General features: G+C 37.9%; 1 protein-coding gene across 1 annotated transcript in view; it reads right to left on the bottom strand.

The window, feature by feature from the left end:
• PTEN (phosphatase and tensin homolog) overlaps positions 1–25,297 on the bottom strand; it is a gene marked incomplete at its 5' end in the record, with an annotated part of 68,470 nt that extends 43,173 nt beyond the window's left edge. Inside the window, 2 exons of the mRNA XM_067552780.1 lie at positions 2,314–2,398; positions 24,484–25,297. Coding sequence (XP_067408881.1) covers positions 2,314–2,398; positions 24,484–25,297 — 899 coding nt within the window. The remainder of the gene's footprint in view (positions 1–2,313; positions 2,399–24,483) is intronic.
• Between the last annotated feature and the right edge of the window lie 309 nt (positions 25,298–25,606).

Genomic DNA, 25,606 nt, shown 5'->3' with positions numbered 1-25,606 from the left:
CATACCATTAACATACCATCAGTTACCCCTGGGTTGTTTATGTATATTATGGTTTGATCATCTGAGGTACTGGGCACCCTGAGAATTGTGAATAAAATCTCTCCTGAGGTGCAGAGCGTAAGTACAATACTTTGTTTTAAAACAGTAAACAAAAGCTGTTTGGTAAAAAAAAAAAAAAAATTATGACAAAGAGCAGTTGAGGACCACGTGGGAGTTCCCAGATTTGCCAACTGAGACTGTATTAACAGGCCACAAGATGGGGAGGGAGGCGGAGTGGAAGCTGGTAGGATTGCTTTGGGAAGACTTACATCTGCGGTTCCCTCATCCATGCTGGAATTGCGCAGATATGTGATGAACTGGTTCGTAAGAGTTATTACCTGTAAGACCAATTTCCCAAAAGTTTTGGAAAAATAAACCAATACTGCACCTCTCCCACTCATCCCTTACTGTGTGTTGTTAAAGGCCTCCCAAACAAAATTTCCACACACACACCCACCCCACCAGACAGTCCTTCACACACCATTTACCCATCCCCAAGGAGGCTGTGGCCCTGCACTTTGAGAATTGTTACTCTAAGAAGTGCATTCAGATATGTTAGCGTTGCTCATGTAATATGTGGAGCACTAATGCATGCGGACACAAAGGCCTACTTGCAATACAAAATTAAGCCATTATGCGCACAGTTGTAATAATTTGGTTTAGCTAACTTGATATGGAACATGGTTAAGCTTCAAGTGTAGACAGAGATGAGGTCTAGTTTAGCATTATCTCAGCTAATTGTGCAGGGTTTAACCATGATTGTTTCAGTTAATTCTTTAACTACACAGGGTTGGTTATCTAAATATTGTTAAACATAATTTGTCCCCATTTACTTTTGAAGCTCAATCACACTCAGAACAAGTTCAGTCGTCCCCATGTTGTTGTGCATAACTCTTTGGCCATGTCTGCAAGTATTGAGTACAATGCTTTTTACGGAGAAGTGCCTTAATAGTCTTAAACAGTACTGCAAAATCCCCTTTTATTTAAAAATCAATGAGGATCTTTTTAAATTTGATTTGTGACTTGTGGCATATGTCTGATGGACAATGTCAGCCTGAAAGTGTGTCTCCTCCGCACCCCCCATGCCTCCTCTCCATGATACTTGGGCTTTTAGGTTGTTTTCTTTAATGCCTTTTACATCTTGGAAATAACAGGAATATTAAATCTGGTCTTCCATGGTTTTGTTGAAATTTTCCCACCTCAGACAAAGAGGAAAGGATATTGAAACTTTAATGAAGACATTTTTCAAAGTGTTTTTCAGACACTGTAGTTAAACAGGCAAACAAAAAATACTCTAAGTAACTAAACATGCTTCCCTCTCAATTCCTTAGCTTGAACTCTTGTAAGATCATAATTTCACTTGTTCTCCAGTTACGACAGAGGATGGAATTTTCAAAAGCACCTAAAAAGTGACTTATGAACAAGAGTTCCATCAACTTTTAAATGGGAATTGTACTCTTAACTCACTTATGTTTCTGGCAAGTTTTTCTGCTTGGTATTTTACATTAGAAATTTAAAGTTAACTGCTCTGAAAGACTCTGGGTGGAATTTTTGAAAGTACCTGTGTGAGTTAGGAGTCATGCTCTTAAATCATTTAAGCACTTTTGAAAATCCCACCCAGTCTCTTCCAAGGCAGCTAATCTTAAATTTCTAATGTAAAAATACCAAGCAGAAATTTTTCACAAAACTGATCATGAAGTATTGATAAAAAGCGTGAAGCCCAGTTTTTCTTCTCTGTTCATGTTTTACATAACAAGATGTAAATAGTTCATCCACAAACTTTACAGTTCACTACCTGAAAACAGCACACTTATCTTTACACTTAGGTACTCATCTGAATAAGAACAACTATGTGAAAACATCTATTCTGAAATGTTCAGCTATCTGATGATAATCTTGACACTGTGGGTAACAAAGCCACTGTTTCACACATTATTAATACCTCAAGAACATCTTTTATTCCAACACAATTAGCTCAGATCAATGTTTTATCTGAAAAGCTGATTTATGAGTCTGATGTTTACGAAGAACATAGCCTGTAATACAATCCCTAGAAATACACTTTATTTTAAAGAAGCAGAACCAAAGGCCACTTTTACACCAAATGTTCCCTTCCCCTAAGCATCTCTGCCTCTTCTAAGTAGAAGATCATATGTACTCTATCCGGCATACTTATAACAGGCATTAAAGGTTCAACTACTGCGTGAATGATGAGTATTGCAAAAAACTAGATAAGGAAATAATCCAGAGTATCAGCAAAAATATAAATCTTACCTTACTACATCATCAATGTTGTTTCGGTATACTCCTTCAAGTCTATCCGCAGGAAAACCCATAGCAATTATGTTTGGATAAATATCTGAATATTCAAGTTAAGGAAACATTTAGAAAATAAATTTGTCAAGTACACAAAATTGCAACAAAAATACTATTAAATAGGTTGGGCCATTACTCTCTATTTTTATTAAAACCACTGTTACCAAAGAAAATTAAGTTCAACAATTCAAAATTATTTTAATAAGGAAATACAATTATTAAGGAACAAACAAATTAAGCAATAAATGCATGAAAAAGATTATTCTTTCCAGAATATTTTTTCAGGGTGGCAGAGGGGGGAATCTTGCAAAGCAGATTAATACCAGAGCATAGTGAATGTCTCTCTCTCTCTCTCACACACACACACACACACACACGCGCACACACGCACACGCGCCAGTTGGACAAAACATTAACATTCACTAGGAAAACAAATCTACTAGCGAACCAAGACAACAAAAACGTTGAGAAAAAGTGCTATTGTAAATTTAACGCACCTGCTCACTCACATTTGTATTCCACAATATCTACACATTCTAAATACTTGTCCACACCAACAGATTCTTTGGCCATAAAAGTCTATTTTAAATATAAAATGTTATGCAGTTTTAAGTTACAAAATGTTCCAAATTAAAAGCTACCTTAAGCCATCAGCAAGATCCTAAAGTAGAAAGCTCAGTACTAAACAGCAACATTCCACTTTAAGAAACTGAACTTCATGTTTCAGGTACGCAGGGACCAGCAATCCTACACAAATAATGTAATATATTAATTAGAGCTAATGGTTGAGGTGGCATTATATCCCCAATATGCCTACAGTCCTAAATATGCAGCATTCACCAGATGAGAATTTACAATATCTCAGAAAAATTATGAAGGTCTCTCTTTATGATATAGATTGGACTTTCTATTTCCCCAATTTTGGCCCCAGCATTTACTTATTCTGTCTGAACTGCTCCTGTGTCACACATTTATCTCAATGCCATACAGTCGGAAGAAAGAATAGAACAAGCATCGTCTTTCAAAAAAAGAGGACTGCTTCTTGGAGCAACTACTCCTGGAATCCACAAGGGGAGAGGCAATTCTTGATTTAGTCCTAAATGGAGCACAGGATCTGGTCCAAGAGGTGAATATAGCTGAACTGCTTGGTAATAACAACCATAATATAATTTAATTTAACATCAGGAGGGTAAGGGGGACACCAAAGAAGCCCACCACAGTAGTATTTAATTTAAAACAGGGGAACTACACAAAAAATGAATCAGCTAGTTAAAAACGGTAGAGTTACAAAACTGAAATACCTGCAAGCTGCATGGAAACTTTTTAAAAACACTATAATAGAGGTTCAAATTAAATGTATATCACAAACTAAAAAACACAGTAAGAGGACCAAAAAATTTCCACCATGGCTAAACAAGTGAAAGAAGAATTAGAGGCAAAACTTTAAAAACTCAAAGTTAAATCCTACTGAGCAAAACAGAAAGAAGCATAAATTTTGGCAAGTCAACTGTAAAAGTATAAGGCAGGCCAAAAAGCAATTGGAAGAGCAACTAGCCAAAAGACTCAAAAGCTAACAGCAGACCATTTTTTAAGTACATCAGAAGGAGGAAGCCTGCAAAAACTTGTGGAGCACTGGACACTAAAGGGGCACTCAAGGAAGATAAGGTTAATCCAGAGAAACTCAATTAATTTTTGCATGGGTCTTTCACTGCAGAAGATGTGAGGGAGATTCCCATACTAAGCCATTCTTTTTAGATGAAAACTATAAGAAACTGTTCCAGGTTGAAGCATCACTAGAGGCGGCTTTGGAACAATTTGATGAATTAAACCATAATAAGTCACCAGGACCAGATGGTATTCACTCAAGAGTTCTGAAGGAACTCAAATATGAAAATGCAGAACTACTAACTGTGGTATGTTACCTATCATTTAAATCAGCTTCTGCACCAGATGCCTGGAGGATAGCTAATGTGACACCAGTTTTTAAACAAAGGCTCCAGAGGTGATCCTGGCAAGTTGGTAAGCCTAACTTCAGTACCAGGCAAACTGGTTGAAACTATAGTAAAGAACAGAATTATCAGACAAACAGATGAACATGATTTGTTAAGGAAGAATTAACACGGGTTTTTGAAAAGGGAAATCATGCCTCAGCAATCTATTAGAATTCTTGGGGGTGGGGGGGGAGGAGAGGGAGGGGAAAGAATCAACAAACATGTGGACCACGGGTGATCCAGTGGATATAGCGTACTTGGACTTTCAGAAAACCTTTGACAAGGCACCTCACCAAAGGCTCTAAATCGAAGTAAGCAGTCTTAGGATAAGGAGGAAGATCCTCTTGCGGATCAGTAACTGGTTAAAAGATAGGAAACAGAAGGTAGGAATAAATGGGTCAGTTTTCAGAATAGAGAAGTAAACAGTGGTGCCCCCCAGGTATCTGTACTTGACCAGGGCTATCCAACATATTCATAAATATCCAGAAAAAAGGGGTTAACAGTGAGGTGGCAAAATTTGGAGATGATACAAAATTACTCAAGATAGTTAAATCCAAAGGTGACTGCAAAGAGTTACAAAGGGATCTCACAAAACTGGGTGCTTGGGCAACAAAATGGCAGATGAAATTCAGTGCTGATATACGCAAAGTAATGCACATTGGAAAACATAATCCCAACTATACATACAGAATGATGGAATCTAAACTAGCCGTTATCTCTCAGGATAGATCTTAGAGTCATCCTGGATAGTCCTCTGAAAACATTCTCTCAATGTGCAGTGGCAGTGCAAAAAGTAAACAGAATATTAGGAAAGGGATAGATAAAAAAACAGAAAATATGTCACTATATAAATCCAAGGTACACCCACACCTTAAATATTGCAAGCAGTTCTGGTAACCCCATCTCAATAAAAATAGATTACAATTGGATAAAGCACAGAGAAAGGCAACAAAAATCATTAAGGGTATGGAACACCTTCCATATGATGAGAAATTAAAAAGACTGGGACTGTTCAGATGGTAAAAGAGACAGCTAAGGAGGATATGAGAGGTCTGTAAAATCATGAATGGTGTGCAAAAAGTGAATAAGGAAGTGTTATTTACTCCTTCACATAACACAGGAACCAGGGGTTACCCAATGAAATTAATAGGCAGCAGGTTTAAAAACAAACACAGAAATACTACTTCACTCAATCCATAGTCAACCTGTGGAATCTGTTGCCAGGGGATGTTGTGAAGACCAAAACAGTAACAGAGTTCAAAAAAGAATTAGGTAAGTTCATGGAGAATAGGTCCTTCAATGGCTATTAGCAAAGCTGGTTAGGGATGCAACCCCATGCTCTGGGTGTCCCCAGCCTCAGATGCCAGAAGCTGAGAAATGGGTGACGGGATAGATCACTCAATTACTGCCTGTTCTGTTCACTCCTTCTGAAATTCCTGGCACTGTCTACTGTCAGAAGACAGGTTACTGGACTAGATGGACCACTAGTCTGACCTGTATGGCCATTCTTATGTGGAAATAAACATCATGAACAAACAGCACACTTATCAGCAAGTTAAAGAAGTATGGGTTGGACTAATGGACTACAAGATGGATAGAAAGCTAGCTAGCTCATCGGGCTCAATGGGTAGTGATCAACGGCTTGATGTCTAGTTGGCAGCCAGTAACAAGTGGAGTGCCCCAGGGATAGTGATAGGGCTGGTTTTGTTCAGCATCTTCATTAATGATCTGGAGGATGGAGTGGATTGCACCCTCAACAAGTTTGCAGATGACACTAAGCTAGGTGGAATGGTAGAGGGAAGGATAGGATACAGAGTGACCTGACAAATTGGAAGATTGGACCCAAAAAAAAAAAAAAATCTGATGAGGTTCAACAAGGACAAGTGCAGAGTCCTGCACTTAGGATGGACGAATCCCATGCACTGCTACAGATTGGGGATTGACTGGCTAGACAGCAGCTCTGCAGGACTTGGGGGTTACAGTGGACAAGAACTTGGATATGAGTCAACAGTTTGCTCTTATTGCCAAGAAGGCTAATGGCATATTGGGCTGCATTAGTAGGAGCATTGCCAGCAAATCAAGAGAAGTGATTAATCCCCTCTATTCAGCACTGGTGAGGCCACATTTAGAGTATTGTGTCCAGTTCTAGACCCACCTTCCCCCCACAGGAAGAATGTGGACAAATTAGAGAGAGTACAGAGTAGGGCAATGATTAGGTGGCTGGAGCACAAGACTCATGAGGAGAGGCTGAGGGAACTAGGCTTGTTTAGTCTGCAGAAGTGAAGAATGAGGGGGGATTTGATAGCAGCCTTCAACTACCTGAAAGGGGGTTCAAGGGAGGATGGAGTCAGGCTGTTCTCATTGGTGGTAGATGACAGAACAAGGAGCAATGGTCTCAAGTTGCAGTGGGGGAGGTCTAGGTTGGATATTAGGAAAAGGTTTTTCCTTAGGAGGGTGATGAAGCACTGGAATGGGTTACCTAGAGAGGTGGTAGAATCTCCATCCTCATAGGTTTTTAAGGCCCAGCTTAACAAAGCCCTGGCTGGGATGATTTAGTTGGGGTTGGTCCTGCTTTGAAGCAGGGGGTTGGACTAGATGACCTCCTGAGGTCCCTGGCAACCCTAATCTATGATTTAATTTTTCTTACAAATTTTTTAAGCATGAGCAGAAACATTCATAATGCTCAGGCATCTGCACTAAAGTCCTATATATCGGTTAATATTTCCACTCACTATCTTAGTATAGTTGGGATAGTCTAAGAAAAAAATTATTTAAGTTCTAAAATAAATAAAGATGAGAAAATAGACACATGGAACCAAAAAAAGCTTAGAAAATGAATCATCAATTTTAGTACAGAAAGCCTGACTGAACAGCACAAAACAAAATTTAAGATGGGCTATTAGAAGATGAACCCTCACTGGATATTGGTTAGGATTAAACAGTAATACATTAATGAAACTTTAAATTTCTGTAATTTAAACCACATACTTCAGAGATTTAAGTCTTTACATTTTCTTCACTTCTGAATATTACTGTAGTCCTTCTATTAGACAAAATACAGAAAGATAGGAGAATATATGATAAAGCTAAATAAACTATAAATATAATAAATTAATTATTTTAAAGCTAAGAAATACTACCCTCATTATGCAAAGAAAAGTGAACAAAGCTTAAGCAATCAATAAGATGGTAGTAATTTGCCACATCTTCTGAAGATATGAATATATGCAAGTTATCCAGTATTACTCAAAGATCAAAGATTGTCTGAGATACAAGTAACACAATGGTTAAGTAATTTTAGTTAACCGTTCCAAACTTCCCACAAATCTGTTCGCAGTCTCTGTTGCTTGGACTGAAGTAAATTTGAGACCTCTGTATTTACAAATGGTGCTAACCAAAATACTTAACAAGTTGCGGAAAGTACAATAAAGTCTTGAGAGTTTATAAGAATGTAATGTATTAAACGTTCAACAAAAACACTAACATTTAATACATAGTAATCCTAATATTACAGAGCAGTATCTATTTTAATTACTCAAAACAAGACTATTCCCCAGGTATTAATAAAAATGTACTATAGTCAAGACATCTATATACGTATTTGTTAAATGAAATATATACACTGAATAGGTTTTTAAATGCTTTCTAATTTTTTCTGGAATTTATTAGCTACATTTCTATTTCATTAAACCTCAAGTTTTAGCCAAAGTTAAAAAATAAGATTTACAATTTTAATACTTTAATCATTAAGCTGTTTTTCTTTCAGAGCAATGATAGACTTGCATGCTCTGATATCATATGAAACTCCAAAATACATGCTTGCATGCAGAGAATGTTCAAGCCGTCTACAGCTCTCTGTTAAAAGTAGTAATAAGTTGTGTTCAATTAATGTAGTTACAAAAAACTAGCTACTGCTTTGTATTTACTCCTATTTTAGTAATTACTACATTTTTACTCTACAGTAAGTAGAGGCTAATAATTATGTAATAAAGTAACTGCTCAAATTATGTCCATGAACCACTTAAGTTCTCAACTTACTGGTTTTTAATGAGCACACTCAATTACCTTCTTCCTGGGTTTCAGAAGATATGGGCCGACCCTAATACTGTTTCAGAACTATGCTTTTGTTCACAGAAATGCTTATCATCTGCATCCAGCACTAAAAAATTCACCTATGACAAACCACTGTTCCAAAACAAGCCAATACATAGAAGTGTAACACATCTGCCTTTATAAAAAGACTTTAGGCATATGCACTAGCAACATATGCAAAGTCAAATTAGTATTTGTCATTTTGCTACATCATAACTAAGCACAAAGCTTTCCATTAAAGAATTATTTCTCCATCTCATAAAAAGTATATACACAAATATTTCATAAAGATTATAAAAATATTTAGTCAATCAAATGCTGCAGTATATTCCATGAAACAACCTTAAATACAGCAATTCCTCTGCTTCTACAACTTGAAATAAAACGCTGTACTTGAACCATAATTTCTCCATAAATCAAACATTTCAGATTGTTTGCAGATTAATTCACTTTTACTGCTCTGGAACATATTTGAAAATATTCATCCACACAAGGATTATACCATTAGATCTATATGTCTTGAGTAGGAAAAATATCCCAAACATTGAAAGCTACTGTTCTCTAAATCTATGCAAATACATTAACAAAGCAAATACTCTCCAGGATTTCTATATGGAGTAATCAGCAGATGAAACAGTAGATTATAGGCCATAAAGAGGATAGACAAAACAAAAACAAACAATGATACAGTAGAACCTCAAATATAGGAACACCAGAGTTACAAACTGACTGGTCAACCGAACACCATGTGAAACCAGAAGTAAGCAATCAGGCAGCAGCGGAGGAAGAAAAAGAAAAAAGCAAATACCTGTACTATACTGTGCCTGTATTGCAATTTTAGCCATGCAGAACAGAAGCAGCCTGGGGTCTGCACTGTTTCCTGTAAACCAAGAGTGCTGTTTAACTCCCACTGCCACCTCACCCCACCGGGAGTAAGAAGCTGTTTTCACCACCACACCCTGTCAGGAAGGTCAGTGTGAGCCAAGAAAAAGCTGCCACAGGGAGCTACTGATCTGTTCTGTTGCAGCCAAAATCTGACCTGGAGCTAGAGTGGAGGAGCTGCGCTCTGGAGGAGTTTTAAAGGGCCAAAGCCTGTGCACTGATGCTGCCCAAGCTTTGCCCGTGGCTGCACTCCTGGATCCTATCAGCACCACTGGGAGTGCAAGGGGCAGGGGAGGGAGGGATGCTGGCAGTGGGCCGGCACAAACCCACTGCCATGTGCTGCCTCTGGAACCTGGTGAGCGTGCACAAAGCAAAGCAAGCCCTGAAGAGAGATGGCTGAGGCTTGTAGTGCCAAGGGTGCGAGGCAAGGTCCCCCAGTTCAGCCCAAAGGCAAGAAATAGGAATAGGGGAGGGAGCTGCTTGCAAACCAAGCAGTGCTGGCAGCTGCCACTTTTGCAGAGATTTCTCCCAGCCTCAGCTGGAAGACACTGATTGCAGGGTACTGTACCATAATGTTTGCTTCAGAATTACGAACACTGCAGAGATTACGAACAACCTCCATTCCCGAGGTGTTCGTATCTCTGAGGTTCTACTGTATTTACAATGTGCAAGCTAATGGATATATTGTTTCAAACAATATATGGTCCTAAACGCACAAGTACAGGTGGGAAGGGAAAGAGATGTAAACTGGACTAGTTCATTTACAGATTTCCTACTTACAAACTCTGCACCTTACTGTTTTACACCATTACTTAAAAAATCCTGCCATGTGATGTCAGCCTGCCAGTTTCCAAGCAGTACAAGCTTCTCCAGTAACCGAGATAATTGTAGATGTGTACAGTATTAACTATGATCAAATCTAACACGGCTTTCTTATTTTAAAAATATGGACTGTACTGCCACAAACCAATTTTTAAGCAGCAAAAATGGCTGACTGCTATTTAATAAATTACATCAGAGTTTGTCATCTCTAGGCTGAATTCTACCATCGTTACTCAAGTAGAATATACTTCACTGTGCAAGTAGCCCCATGGAAGCGAAGGGGGTTACTTGAGGAGTAACGTATTTGAATCTTGCCCAGGAGCACAGGATTACTGATCACAGATTTTACTAAAACTTCAGTTATACTCAACTGCTCAGACACATTTCCAACCACAGCACTATAGGAAATACATACCAGATTTCCATGCCAAACTGATTTAATAACAAATCTAAAAATTTTGAAATTAGTGAAACTCATTGCAATCCAAGTACCATTTGAATTCTGAACCTCTCAAGAAACTGAGAAGAGAAACTATTAATATAAAGATGTAGAGACAGCTTTCACATTGTACTGATTATTATTTCTGGAAATGCCTCAATAAGAAAAAAATCATTGTACTAAAAAACCCAATTATTTAACATGAAAAGTAGAACCACATAAATCTGGACAGTTATGGTCAAATAATTTGGACAACTGCATCTGCAGATTACAAGAGACTATTTTGAAGTAATAAATATGGCAATAGTGCAGACACAAAATTTCATGCACTTGCTTAATGGTAAATGAAACCACTTATGCTTTTGAAAAGGAGTTTCATAAAATGAAGCATAACAGTTAAATTGTATACACTAATATAAGAGTATCCAATTTGTTTTAAGGTTTTCAAAATCTCTCCTGAACCCATCACATTCATTCCTCACTCCTACCCTCTAAAACATTGTTGACTGCAGAGATATTCTAAATTCAAGGCCTAAACTGAGTTTCACTGAGCACTTTCATTAACAGTAACTGTGGGCTAGATTCTGTTTTTCAGATGGCATTGAAAGAAGATAATTGGGAACTTTATTTAGCTACAAATATGAAGGCAAATAATATACATTAAACCATCAGCTGAAGTTATTCTGAAGCCAGCTTTTAGGGAAATTCTGGTTTTGGCCCATTTGCCACTCTTCCCTCACCCTCACCTAACTCGCTCCAAAGAACATACACACATGCAATAAGGGGGCACTGTCATTTGCACAGTTAAAAACCCTGGTTCCAGGACTGATTAATTTTTCCAACTGCTGTAGTCTTTTCCAACAAATGTGCATGAACAGTGAGTTAACCTTGGGGGCCAGACACATAGTACATACAATCAGTGTAGATCTTTCAGTGATGAGACAGATTCCAAACTGACTACAGCAATACTGGAATATTCTTATTTTTATCTTGAGCTACTTCTCCGATATCTGGAGAAGCTGTTCAAGCCACCTACATTATTAATGAACTGGTAACCCAAATTGGATTTAAAGCAGATACGGAGCCTACTAGATTACCACAGTCAAACTTCCTATTTAAAGCAATTTTTCCCCTTTACACCACATATGGTTTTGCTCATGTTGGTTTTAACATTCATTTTTTGTGCCAACCAAGGCCCCCATGCACAGTTTCATGTTTAAATGGGACTCAGCATGGGCACAGAAAATGCATTCTGGTGCAGCTGTTTTAGAATCAGGACTTAAATCAGTAAGCTATGAATTTCTATCAATATTTATTTATTAAACACTAGAATTTTCGTAGCTTCCTCTTCTCATTGCCAGTTCAACACTGGCTACTTAACATCAGGATACCTGGGAAGGAAAACAAGACTGTTTCAGAAAAAAAAACTTGAGTGTTAAATTAGTAGTGTAGGTTTTCAAGACATCAATAAAAACTTCTCTACATTACCAAGCATTATGATTCTCCTAATCTGTTACCTGATGCAGATTTTAAGAGTAAAGTATTTCCCCAATGTCAGAGCTGACAAACTTACAAAAGCAAGGAATTCAGCTCTGACAATCACATTTACCTATTTCTTTGGATAAAAGAAACTCTGAAATATACTGCAAATTCAAAATGACCACCAAAGTATCACCTGAATGAACAAGAGAGCAGTCGAAACATGTAAACTGAAATGACAGTATAATTTAATAGAATTACACTGGCAATAATAGGAATATTACAATGAAAATGTGATGCTTCCTAAATAGCAAAGTAAGATAAATAGAAGATAAAATGTGGAAAAAAAAACCATACAAGTGAATTATCTGTATATCACAGTGTGTTCTTCTGTAATGGTATTTCTGGATTTGACAGTAAATAGTTTTCTTTATTCTATAACCCTGAAATAATTCCCAAAATCTAAACACAATTCTTACATTTTTAAAAAATTGAGATTTGTGCTATTTCTAAAAGAACAAACTAAGTTATTTGACAATTAGGAGCAGTTATAATTAATTTTAAAAAGTGATCTTGTTTTCCTTTGTAGTTACATTTGAGTGTAAGTCAGTAATTAAAGGGCATGCTTTTATTTTTGGTTTTCAAGTATTTTAATATATTTGTTTAAGCCGTTCCATTTAGTGTGTGTTTGTGTTTTACTATAACTGAATACAAAAAACAAGGATGAAGTTACTGAACAGAATTCTTATATTATAAAACAGTAAATAATGGAAGTAGGCCTAATAAGTTACCCTGAAATATTTTCCAATAATTAAGTTGCTCTTAAATCCACTCCCAAGGGGGTTGCAAACACATACACAACTAAAGCTTTACTTGTCAAATGGAGAACATTCTCTTTTAATCAATAAAACTAGAGCTTTAAATCATTAGTTTAAAGAATTATATGGTGTGTTATTTTTATACAAAAATGAACTATTAGGCATTTTCTTTCACAGGTAATAGCAATTTCCTATGCAACAAGTGGCAACCAAATGACAAGTTGTGCATGGTATTATAAACCACACTAGAGAACACATAAAAAGTTTACTATCTAAACTGACTTTAAAAAAAAAGTCATTGTCAGTTTACAAAGTCCATATACAAAAAAAATTTTGAACGTCTCGACAGAATATAGAATATAGAATGCCTTTCTAGTTTCTCTCTCTCTCGGCAATATATTCTTTAGAGCTAACTAAAAGGTGTATCTACTCAGAAGCTGAGAAGTGTAATTCCCAGTGTGGAAAGTCACAAACACGCTAGTCCCACTCGAGCTAGCACCTAAAAATACTGGCATGGCCATAGTGGCACAGACAGCAGCTTGGGCTAGCTGCCCAAGCACGTACCCCAGAGAGGTGCCTGAGTTGCCACCCATGCTGCCGCTGACACACTGCTATTTTTAGGCAGAAGCTTGAGAAGAGCTAACATGGGTATGTCTACCCATACTGGGAATTACATCTCCCACCTGCAGTGCAGACATACCCTAAACCAAACACAAGTCTTGACAAATCCACTTGCCAACTCACCAGTGGAAAGTAGGCAACTTCCTGGCAAGTGAAAGCCTCCCTTCACCAAGTTCTGTAGAACCTGAATCCCTACTTTCAAAAATCACGATTTCAAACTTTCCAAATGTGAAACTGGTGTATAATCAATGCTGTGCTGTCTTCCTGAGTCTGCGCACAGTCTGAAACAAGAGCTGTAACCTGTCAAAGACCCAAATCTTAGCTAGAATGTACATCCTAAGCAAATGAAGTGTGCACTGGGGTCAATCCCCATGCCAGCTCTTTGCAGCAGCAGAGTCACCATTCCTCATTTGCTGGAATAGTCTCAGAGTCTCTTCTGCTCCACTGTGAGAAGGAAGTGGACACTGGATTCTCCAACTACCACCAAATCCTAGCTGTATGCGGTGCAGAGGGTTACAGAGCTGGACCTTAACGGCATATAGAATGTGCTAATCCTCCATCTGAGCTACCCAAATTTTGCCTCAATCTCAGCACCTCTAAATCCTACTGATTCAAGAGCAGTGGCAAGTGGAGGGCAGGATTCACCCCTAAAGTAATATCATAAAGCATTCTCTGAAGCAGATTTAAAGTTTGGCCAGACCTCAAGGGCCAACCAACTTTCGTGGTTTTCTTGGCTCTCTTCCTAATGAAAAATGCACTGAGCTGTACTGGGAAAGCATGCACAGAAGCCTGTTGTCACACATGACATTTGCCAGTTCGCAGTACTATCCTGAACACACACTCCTTATTTAGACTGTGTTCCCATTAGTTGGTCTGGGGCACAAAACCAGCTTGCTATTTTTCTGTGTCTCTGGATGGTCAGGAAGTAGAAAGGAAATGAACAGGAAGAAAGTTCTTCAGAAAGTAAAAGATTATTCCTTGTAGCCAGCCAGCTGCACTTTGCCAGCTCTACCATCTGTACCTTAAAGGACAAGAAGAGAGAATCTCAGATGTGGTTTACTGATAGCACAATTTTGTGATTTAGTAGCAACACATTTTAACCTTTTGATGTTTTCACTTCAAATCCTTTTTATATTTTATACTGAAACTTGTAATGTGTAATTTAAGCATGGTAAGCAATTCTATTTATCTATACTATGAGCATGAAGAAAAATCCTCTATTTGCAAAACTTAAAAAATCTCTAATTGGAGTACAAAAAGCTGTAAGCAACTTCTATTTGTTATATAGTAATATAGTATATTAGTATATATATATAGCATATATTAGTATAGTATAGTAATAGTACTATAGTAATGTTTTATTGTAATGTGGGAAACCATAATTTCAGTAACAATTTCTTCACTCTAAGTACTACATGCAAAGGGGTCAGATTTACTCCAGGAAGAGTTGCTTGAGAAAGAGTTTGAGGAAAAAGATGTGCTGGATTTCTAATTGCAACATGATTTGCAGATTCATGGACAAAAAAATTGGGTAATGAAAAAGATGTCAGCTCTCCAAAGGAATTCATGCCAAATTTCCTAAGAAGTGGTAGCTGATGTTACAGAATGTGAATGAGGTGTTTTCATCACCAAGAGAAATAAGCAATATGAAATTAAAACAAAAAGGGTCTAATAAACCAAGCAACAGCATGACTACAGTATTCAAACTATATAAGATATAATTTGAACAAGGAAAACCAGCTAACATAAAAGCAACTTGTAGGATTCTTACTAGATACTGCAGCATCTGGAAAGAAATGAAGGGCATGGCTTCAATGTCTTATGTAACATCAGATCCACGTGTTCAGTTCCACAAGGAAGCATGCCTGTGGCCCCAACAACCAAGTCTTTCTAGATGTTTCTGACAAAGAACGTGCATGTGTACAGTCAAGAATGTGAATCTCTTCAGGTCATATTCAACATGTTCTACTACTTTTTACTCATTTTAGCCTGCAAAACCAAATACAGCTAAGAGTGAGCTAGATTCTATTGCTTCTTAACCAAAAAGAATTTCTAGGCTAGAGAGTTGCATCTTTCTGATAGCTGCTTTCAAAATAACTTATCCACACTTTGCATCACTTGGCAAGGATTGGAATATAGATAACAATTTTATAGAAGTCTCAAGGGAAGTCCATAAAGGAAATATACAAGAGCATATCAGCCTAAAAGACAGACATTTTGTACTAAAGCGTTTTGTGAAATCTAATTTAGTGAAATTGGGGTATTACATGAATTTTCTACTATTAACATGCTCAACTGTAACTACCTCTGGGAGATCATTAATACAGAGACAAAAGCCGGAATGCAAAACATACAAAGCAATCTTCAATACCAGATTTGGAGTGGAATATACTTTTTTTATTCTAATGAAGTCTAGTGATTTCTATTAATTTTGGATATAACATTTGTAATACTAGATGGAAAACACTGGAGTATGTAAGTTGCTAAATCAAGCACTCAAGTTAGGAAATGCAAGATTTACAATTCTCTGCAACTTTAATTTTGTCACTTTGTGCATCCAGCCTGTGTACTAAATGATGCAAGGATCTTGCAGGGGGGAAAAAGTATGCAATCCTGTAAATAAAAACTGTGTATATACTGCTTATGTTTAGGACAGCAGAACTAAGATTACATGGGAAAACCATAAAACTCTGGTATTTAACTTTTCTGCACTTTATTTTGAAACACAAAACATTCTTTTAATAGTTTTTGCATGCGATATCCTAGGGTTTTGTTTTTTTAAAAAAGGAAAGATGAAAAAATTACACTATCATACATTAGTAGGGTTTGAACACTGAATTTAAGCACACACCTCCGCCAGAGGACTAGTGAAATTAGAAAAACTACCTGATCAACCTTTATTCAAATTCACTGCACATACGCATTCTGACAGTGTTTAATTGCATGATCATGTACTTTTTTTTCTACTGAACCTCATCCGCTGACTTTATAGGATGGGCAGACTGTTGCAGGAACAGAAAGGGTGTTAACTCACATTAGACAATCAACTAAGGACTTAACTTCCAAGTGTAGATAATACAGATTAAGGTAGTGTGTGAATTTAAAGCACAGAAGCTATTCCTGAATCCACTACCAAAGCAGATTAAGCTAAACCAGAACAAGGCACTCTTATTGCCAAGTAAAAGAAGTCTCCCATCAACCTAGCACTGTCTCCACTGGGGGTTAGGTTGTTTTATCTACGTTGCTCAGGGTTGTGGATTTTTCACACCCCTGAGTGACGTAGTTATACTGACCTAATTTCCTAAAGTAGACCATGCCATACACAAGCCCTAAAACCCAGGAGAAATGGGTTCTATTCCTGGCTCTACCGCAGAACTTAATATATGATGTTAGACAGACTAGGATAATGCATACACACATGGGGACTGAATTAAGAATGCACAGGGAATACAATCTTAATTCTGGCATTTACGTTTTATAATGCAATATATATTAATGTTGATACCTAACTAATGAATATCCATACTGATATACAGAGATTAAAAATCGTGGCAAATTCTCCACACAGAAAAAAGTAATGAGTCCCGTCCCATCCACCCTACTCCCGACACTGCATACCCCAACACACACCATGAAAAGTAAGGAATTAAGTCATTCAATATCCCAGCTACACTCTACTCATGAGTTCCTCTTCTTGATTTCAACTATCACCCTTCCAGTCTACATATCTCCACCCTCACACATTAATGTATAAACTTAATCCTATTTGCATGCACGTGCAGATTTTAATTTTGCAATTTCTACAAATACCAAATTAGGTAGCAGACCACCCCGTTCACATCACTTCCTAAACATTACAGAAAAACATTTTACAGCCATTATTTGCAATTCATTACTGTATCATTTACATACACTGATAAAAACCATGTACGGAATTACAATGTAATTATGAAAGCCACACCAACCATATATCAACTCAAATCTATATAAACACAAACGAACATGGTTAGAGTTCTGAACAACCAACACACACTAGACTGAGGATGAAAGGGTGGGCTATGAAACAGAACTCATGAGATGAGTGTATGTAAGGTGTTGAAAAGACTTCTGTTATCCCCTTGATTTTTATGGCTTGCATTGGTCGAGGATGCAGTCTATCAATGCTAAAGTTTCTTGTCTAGTAACTTTACATAGTGCAAAGGGAAAGCACAACTCAAAAATACTAGCTTCAGACTTATTGGCCAGGGTTTAATTTGACATTTTTGTGCTGCATTAACATGATGCCTGACATTATTGATTCAGGCAAATTCCATCATTCCATTATAAAGACTAAATTCAGCACTTTGTACCAAAACAAAAACTCCATTCTAAACAAAAACTTTATACAAAAGTTCTGCCTCAGAATAATCTTAATTTGTCATGTTTTGAAGACAAATATATTCTCTATGGTTTTAGCCCATCTGTGGAAAATTTTCCTCTTTAAAATACTTTTTTGCTCCTGAAAATACTACATTAAATCAGATGGGACTCTACTAATCTGGAAATGGCCTATCAACATAAGAGAAATTTCTTACCCAAATTGCCACAGATCAAGATAATACATAAACACACATGTAACTGTGCCTCCTTTTGGCATAAATCAAAGTTAGCTGCTTTTGAAAGTTGTTTAAGCACACAATAAAAGACTACCAAGTTTTTCTAATTAAAGTAACTACTAACCACACAGCAAATACTTTACTTAGGAAACTTTCAAATACAGTTACTATATCATTACTAAGTGTATTGAGATTAACCAACTATGCAATGACCAAAAAAATACTATCTTTACAAAGAGAGCTATTAGACCAACCGATATGAAGAGACCTACACTTATATTTTGATATGAGCCATGCTGCAGCAATGCTAACCATCTCAAGTGTTTCACAAAGTCATACATCGGGCTATATTATTTCCCCAGACACATAGGTAACATACTCTCACTGAAGTCAACAAGAGTAGTTGCAGGTGATGATCTGAGGACAGAACTAAGGCCTTAATGTTCAGACATCAGTGTGATAGGCACAAATTCCTAGACAGCTTCACGTCCATAAAGTTTAACCCACTACCTGACATTTTACAATATCATCACATATTTACATTGAGATCTACCTTAAAACAAAGGCTTAAAGGGTGAGATTTTCAAAAGTGCTCAGCACTAGCTTGACTCCACTCCCACTGAAGTCAGTGACCAAACACCAACACTCAGCATTTCTGAAAATTCCACTCTGAAGTAACATGGTTTTAAAAAACCTTTCAAAAGCAAGTAAAGTCAGAATTAAGACATCTAGTTGCACAGTGCAAACAGTATTACAGACATCTCCCAGGAGTTCATAATTTTGTACAGTGCACTATAATATACAGTCAATGTTTAGTTAACATAGTTGCAGCCTTTACCTTGTTTCCTTACTTGGTCTATTTAAACCAAATCTCAATTTTAGTATAAATTTTCTCTACTAAACTCCACAACATTTTACACATTACAGACCAGTACCCCTTTTAATACATGAATCAGACAAATCCATTACATATTCCAGAACTAGTTGTCCAACTAATCTTCTGTTTTAACTGTTTGAGAGCATACAATTTCACTGAAGACTACTAATTTGACTTGCTATTTCTTTTTAAAAATCATTAATAATTTTTGAGAGACATTTACAAGTTATTCACTGTTTTTCACTACTCATTTCTCTCTCTTACTTGAAAAGAGGAAGTCAAACAGAAGATCTAGCCATCACTTGAATAGTAGCTACAAGTGAACACACGGAATGAGCTGCCAGCTTCTGTCCATTTAAAAGTGTATACAGGTAATTTGTTAATTTTTAACTTTATGTTTAGCTTGTGCAAACAAGCTGCACACATTGACTAAAATGGTTAGACAATACAGAGATCAAATAGTTACTTGTGAAGTCGGTACTATCACAAGCCATTTAAACAATAGGAAAATAATAATAGCCAAGCTATAATTTGAGTGAAAATATACTGTCTCCCATCTGACTAACAGCACAAAAATGATGAGCTCAAAAGTGCATATTTTGCAAAAGCGAACAATTACCAATATACATATTTTGTGTAGGTTTTAGTTACCAAAACAGTGAAATATATAAACACATAATACAAAAGTGTCAAAGTTAAATAATCTTCCTTGCAGCCTAAAAAATAAGGGCTCACTTAATCAGTGAGGTTTGGTTTATTTAGCACAAATTTCTACATCTAACAGCACTTTGTTTTCTATTTTAGGTACTTATATGGCCTCTAATTGCCATAGTACTTTGGCATGTCAAAATCTTTTTGTCCACAAGCACCCCTGTGAAGTAGGGAAACATTATTAACCCATTTTACAGACAGAGAAAATGAAAAAGTGATTTGCCTACAGTCACACAAGAAGTCTGTGATGGAGGAGGAAATTGAAGCTGGATTTTCTGAGCCCCGGGGCTAGTGATCTAATGCTGTGTTCTGGTGCACATTTTTTAAAATTAAAAAAAAATGTATTAGGTACAATACTACAAGAGGATAGAGGAGTAATTCGCAGTGATACTGACGCTTACCTTCCATAATCAAAACGCAACTTCCAAGACAATTCTCCAAGAGCAAGTCCAACCTGTCAGGCTTTTAATATTGCTAAGCAATATAATGCATACCTAAACATAGGAATATTTTTTCACCAGTAGTTTAGTAAATACAATGATTTATTAATACACGTAAAGTCCTCAATAATTTGGGAGATTTGCCCTTCTGTCAATGAAAAACTTCCTTTAAGAAACATTTCATAAGAATCACTATATTATGCCTCAGTTATAAAGAGTGAGTGCAATGTCAAATATTGGTTCTATTTTTAATGCAATATTAGATTTTAAAATATGCAATAATTAAAACATATCACCATTACTTCAGATTTATTTTCCTGAAACTGAGAAGCAACAATTTATGGTGAAGTTATATGATCATTTTAAGATTTCATTCAAAAATACACAACGTTCTGGCAGTACTATTAACAGGAAACATTTGGATTACTACACGCTTTGTGAAATTTCTTTTCAAAATTTTGATTTAAATAACAGATATAATTACATTTAAAAGTTGTGCATATAAGACAACTTTTATAGGAGTTCACTAACATTAATATGGATAAAAGTCACTATCCATGCAACTGGGATCCTAGTCCTGCTTCCGGACCACCACAGGTGTCCTTGCTAGCTGATCTCAATGCAGGGTGGAACTCTAGCATGAAATGAACGTTTTAAAATGCAATGATCATAATTTGCCTGACTAAAGCTGTGAACTGGCATATAAGATAGGTGTCAACCATTATTTTTAGACTTCTTAACTGACAAAGCTCCACAAAAGATTTAATTAACTTTCTATAGACTACATCTAAGGTATGAATTCAATGCAAGTTGCATGGGACAGTTGTATGCATTTGCTACCACTTAAATTTAATCAACCAGAGCACAAAAAAACCTTCCAAAAATAAGTATATAGTTTTAGAAATACAAGATAATCAAGGATTGTAAAATTATTAAAAAATACGGTTGTCACTGTATCTTAGAGGGACACCAGTATTCTCAAAAAGAAGTTACCTTTGCCTCACCCCCCTACTATTTTCAGCAAGCACACTTAACACTGATGAAACTGAAGTAGACACAAATATGGTAGAAGGAATCAGAGGCAGGGGCAAATATTTGAAATTACATTAAACTTTTTTTAAAATGACTAGATACAATGTTGAAGGTATCCCCCTTTCTACCGCTATTCCAAGGATGTACAAAAACTTTTACAAATGGTGCCTGTTGAAGTGTGACATGCAAGAAATTTGTTTAGCAGTTCAAACTGTGTAATGTATAAAAAATCAATGTATTAAATGTTAGATTCTTCTTTCTGCATGAATTCAAACTGATTTTATTATATGACATTTGCTAAATGATTGGCTTATGATGTTTTGATCATATAACATAAGACCAACATATAAAAACATCTCAGGTATTAACCGTGAGAGGTGACCATTTCCCATGCACAATTCCAACACACCCTTAAAAGAAAATTTCAGTACATTGTAGTTGAAAAGTACTTTTTATAGTCTGTATGATGTGTTTAGGAATGTGTAACCTACGTAAACCTACGTTAGTTTTAAAAGAACTAGACACATCCTGACATTTGACATTAGAAATACAACTAAAGAGTCAAAACCCAAAAAGCTGACATTTACTCCTTAGATCATATTATCATACACAGCCTTTCTGTGCTACATTTAAAATCTAGTCTCTCCTTCTCAAAGTTATGAACAGTCTCTACTCACAAAAAAAGTTAACTCAACTAAGAGTTTGCAGACTACACATATAAAGAATGGATAAGTTAAAAAGAGAATAACTTAATATAAAAACTTTTGAGGTACCGGATAGGACTATTAACTACCCCATTAACAACTTTGTCAAAGGCCTTCCTTGTGCAGCCCTCACAAAAGTGATAAAAACAATCAAATGCCATTCAGTACATGGAGCCTTCTTCCTTCATTATCTGTTCAGAATCTCCTACAATGAATACAGAACCTTATGGAAAATGGCATTTCATATTATGTAGATACTAACTCCTCCATGGAAGTATTATTAAAAAACAATCTTTCCATCAAGTTAAATAAATTAAAACTAGAAGTTGGCTACGTCCAAATTAGTTTGTCTTGTCACAATTCAATGACAATTCTACTTCTAATGTAAACCTAAAAAGAATTAGGTCTATGAATTTTTTTTCTAAGTCAGCAAAGTACAAAGACAAAATTTGTAACAATACTGCATCATTCAAAACTCTGAGCTGGATAAGTGAGAAAATCATTAACTAAAATTCACGAATCTTCTCGTCAAGAAGCCAAAAATAAGTATATACAGATTAATAGTTAAAAGCAAGTTCTATTATGTTATAGTATGTCCTTATGATATACTCATTTTAGAAAAAAGTTAAGGACAAACTCTAAAACTGTATGAAATTAGGTTTCTTGCTACTGATTTTCCATTTTTAACAGCTTTATAGAAGTCATCAGTAAGTACAAATTTAATGTAGCATTAAAACTGAAGCGTGTAAGCTACATTTTAGAGGAAGAAGTTTCGCAGGTTTTAAAATACTAATCTATATTTTGAAAATGCAGCTTTGTATTATTATCCACACATCACGTCAAAGAGAAACAAAGTCTGAAATGATAGCAACCCATTAAGTGATTAGTATTTCCCAAAACAGAATGAAAAATATTTACTAAAAATTTTAGGCTGTGACTCAAATCCATACAGAAGAAATCTAGTAACCGTGATAGAATTCTGCTCACATTCTGAAGAGCAATAAGCTTATCTTGACTTTACTGTAAACTAATTCTAAACTAGAACCTCCTTCTGAAAATGAATACCATTTTCAAAGCTTAAGATATAGTTTTAGTGCTTAACTGAAAGTACTTCATAAACTGCAAATTGTACTTTTAGTTAGTAATATTGTCTGTGATAAACAGAACTTAATTCTGAGTTTAATATGTTACAGTACAACCCTTACATACGATCAACTGTGCAACACATATTCAAAGCCAAACATCTGTCCGCTGCTGCTGCTATATTACATCTGTTCAAAGAACGATGCAGTTCTAATGCTTCATGGTTTGACTTGTTAGTCCTAATGGAATTAGATTACATATCCCAGAACAGAACACTTCTCAGCATTCTATATATTCAAAACATATCAGTCAGCTGACAAAAAGAACCTCATCTATTTTCGTTTGTGAAATGTTCTCTGACACAGGCATAGGTACATTAATGCATACCAGATCTACCAGTACAAAATATTGTTGAATGGACAAATTAGTGTTCTTTGAAGTGAGATCAATTTTTAAGAGTAAAACTGGATAATTATTTTCTTATATTCTTTTCATTTTCTTACATTCAAACATAACTTCCATTATTTTTAGTCAAAAACTGGAAATATAAGCTTTGTTCACTGTTAATACACATTCTGTATCTATGTACACAAAGACCAAGGTAACAGCAAACCAAAGCAACACTAAAATCCACTAAAATTATGTTTCCAATTCAAGAAGCTGAGTTACTAACTGAAAAAGGCATCACTACCATGCAGCACAGTAAGACAATTACATTTGATACTGGAACTAAAATCAAGTATCAAGATAAAAGGCAGAATTTTTAAATGGCATTATTCTGAACATGAGCAATGAAATAACTGTTAGTGGGTCATGACACCTAAATAAGGGAAGTATCAGTACAGGCCGTACAAGAATGCTTTAATTTCAAATGAGCACCAGTGTTAATCTTTATAATCACCATTTGTGACATATAATACCCATTAATCTCCAGGACATCATCTTTAAGGACCAAAGAACTATTCAATCTCTATTTTGAACTAGATATATAACAGAGTCTAAAACACAACAACTATAGAGCAGGTAATGTTCATACCTAATCCCACATCAATTGGGAGAAGGACAACAGTCAACCCAGGATATGCTTTTTTCTATAACATACTGCCTCAATTTTTCAGAAAAGAAAGAAATAAGGTTACTAAAAACTGACCAACTTGCAATCACAGTAACTGCACAAACCTAGCCACACATCTGACTAGGTAAGTGATCCTATTCAAAGTAGTTATGCCGAGCATAGCTCTACAAGTAATAGGCACACTAGGTAATGGCTGTAAGGGTCTGATGCAATAGCTGTACGTACTGCACTAATTTTCGTTTTAATCTCAACTCTATCCTGGGTGTAGGGCCTAGGCCGAGTGCTCAGCCTGCCCGACTCGGCTCTGGTAGCACTGGGGAGCACAGCAGACTCAGTCAGGAACATGGCAGCACTGAGGGGGGAGGGAGGGAAGGAGAACAGACACGCATCCCGCTCAGCATTAACACGACAGGTCGCTGGGGAGATGATCACGGCTCCCAGCGAGCCAAGAGCGAGAGCGGGGATACAGGTCAGGTCTAAGTCGAAGCCATCCTCCTGGTATCTCCTTTTGTTCCTGCTGACGATCTCTTTGATGATGGCGGTCATGTCTGGGAGCCGGGGGCTGCTCAGGAACAGCGAGGACAGGCACGGCAGCGGCGACGGCTTCTGCGGCTGCAGGATGCAGATGGCCCTGTGCTTGGCTGAAGCTGCTCCCCCTCTCCCCGCTGCTGCAGCGGCGGCCCCTGGGCTCTGGACGGCGGCCGGGTAATGGCTGCTGCTGCTGCTGGATGGCACCGTGGACAGGGCCTGCCTCTGCGGCTCAGCCCAAGGCCCGCAGGCGGCGGCTGGGGACTGGGAAAGCGGCGAGCTCTCCTCCCCCTGCGGCGGCGGCGGCGGCTCTCGGCGGCGGCGGCGGCCCCCTCCTCCCCCTGCTGCCCCGAGCGGCGCTAGAGCCGCGGAGGAGGAGGAAGGGTTTAGAGTCGGCCCAGGTCCCTGAATGTGCCGCCGCCGCCGCCGCCGTCTTTGAGGCGATGGAGGCGGAGAGGGGAGCTCTCCAGCGCGCCGGGCCCCAGAAATGGTGACAGCGGCTCGGGCCCCCCCGTCCCGCTCCGCTCCGCTCCCCGCCCGGGGCGGCGGCGGCGGCGGAGCCCGCGCGATGGGGCCGCGCGGGCGGGCGGGTGCTCCCTGCCTCGCCGGAGGAGACGGCGGCGCGCCCGGACGCGGCTCGCACGGAGAAACGAGCCTGCGCGGGCTCAGGCGCTGCAGGGCTGCAGGCCGCCCGCTCTCCTCGGCCCCGGCCTCCTCCGCAGCGCAGCACCAGCCACCACTGAGCCGAGCGCCTTAAACTTCCATCATGGCTGCAGCCTGCAGCTTCCGAGAGGAGACGGACCTGGCCCCGCCCCCCGCCTCCTCCGCCGCCGCCGCCGCGATGGAAAATAGTCCCGCCACATCAGCGCCCCGCTGCCGCCATTACCCCCGCTCCGCCCTCCCGCTGCGCTGCCCGCTCCTTGGCTCCCTCCTGCCCTGCGGCGAAGCGCTGCAGCCGGGGGCTGGGAGATGCCTGCCGCAGAACACACGGAGAACAGGCCCCAGGACAGCGGAAGGATATGCCCACGCTAACGCGATGGAGCTACTTCCCTGTGGAGTCAC

This window comes from Emydura macquarii, unplaced genomic scaffold (genome assembly GCF_026122565.2).
Source record: "Emydura macquarii macquarii isolate MOO-44397 ecotype Brisbane River unplaced genomic scaffold, CSIRO-AGI_Emac_v2 contig_1390, whole genome shotgun sequence".
NCBI lineage: Eukaryota > Metazoa > Chordata > Testudines > Chelidae > Emydura > Emydura macquarii.
Note: the sequence above shows the minus strand (reverse complement) of the source record. Positions and strands in the feature narration are given on the sequence as shown.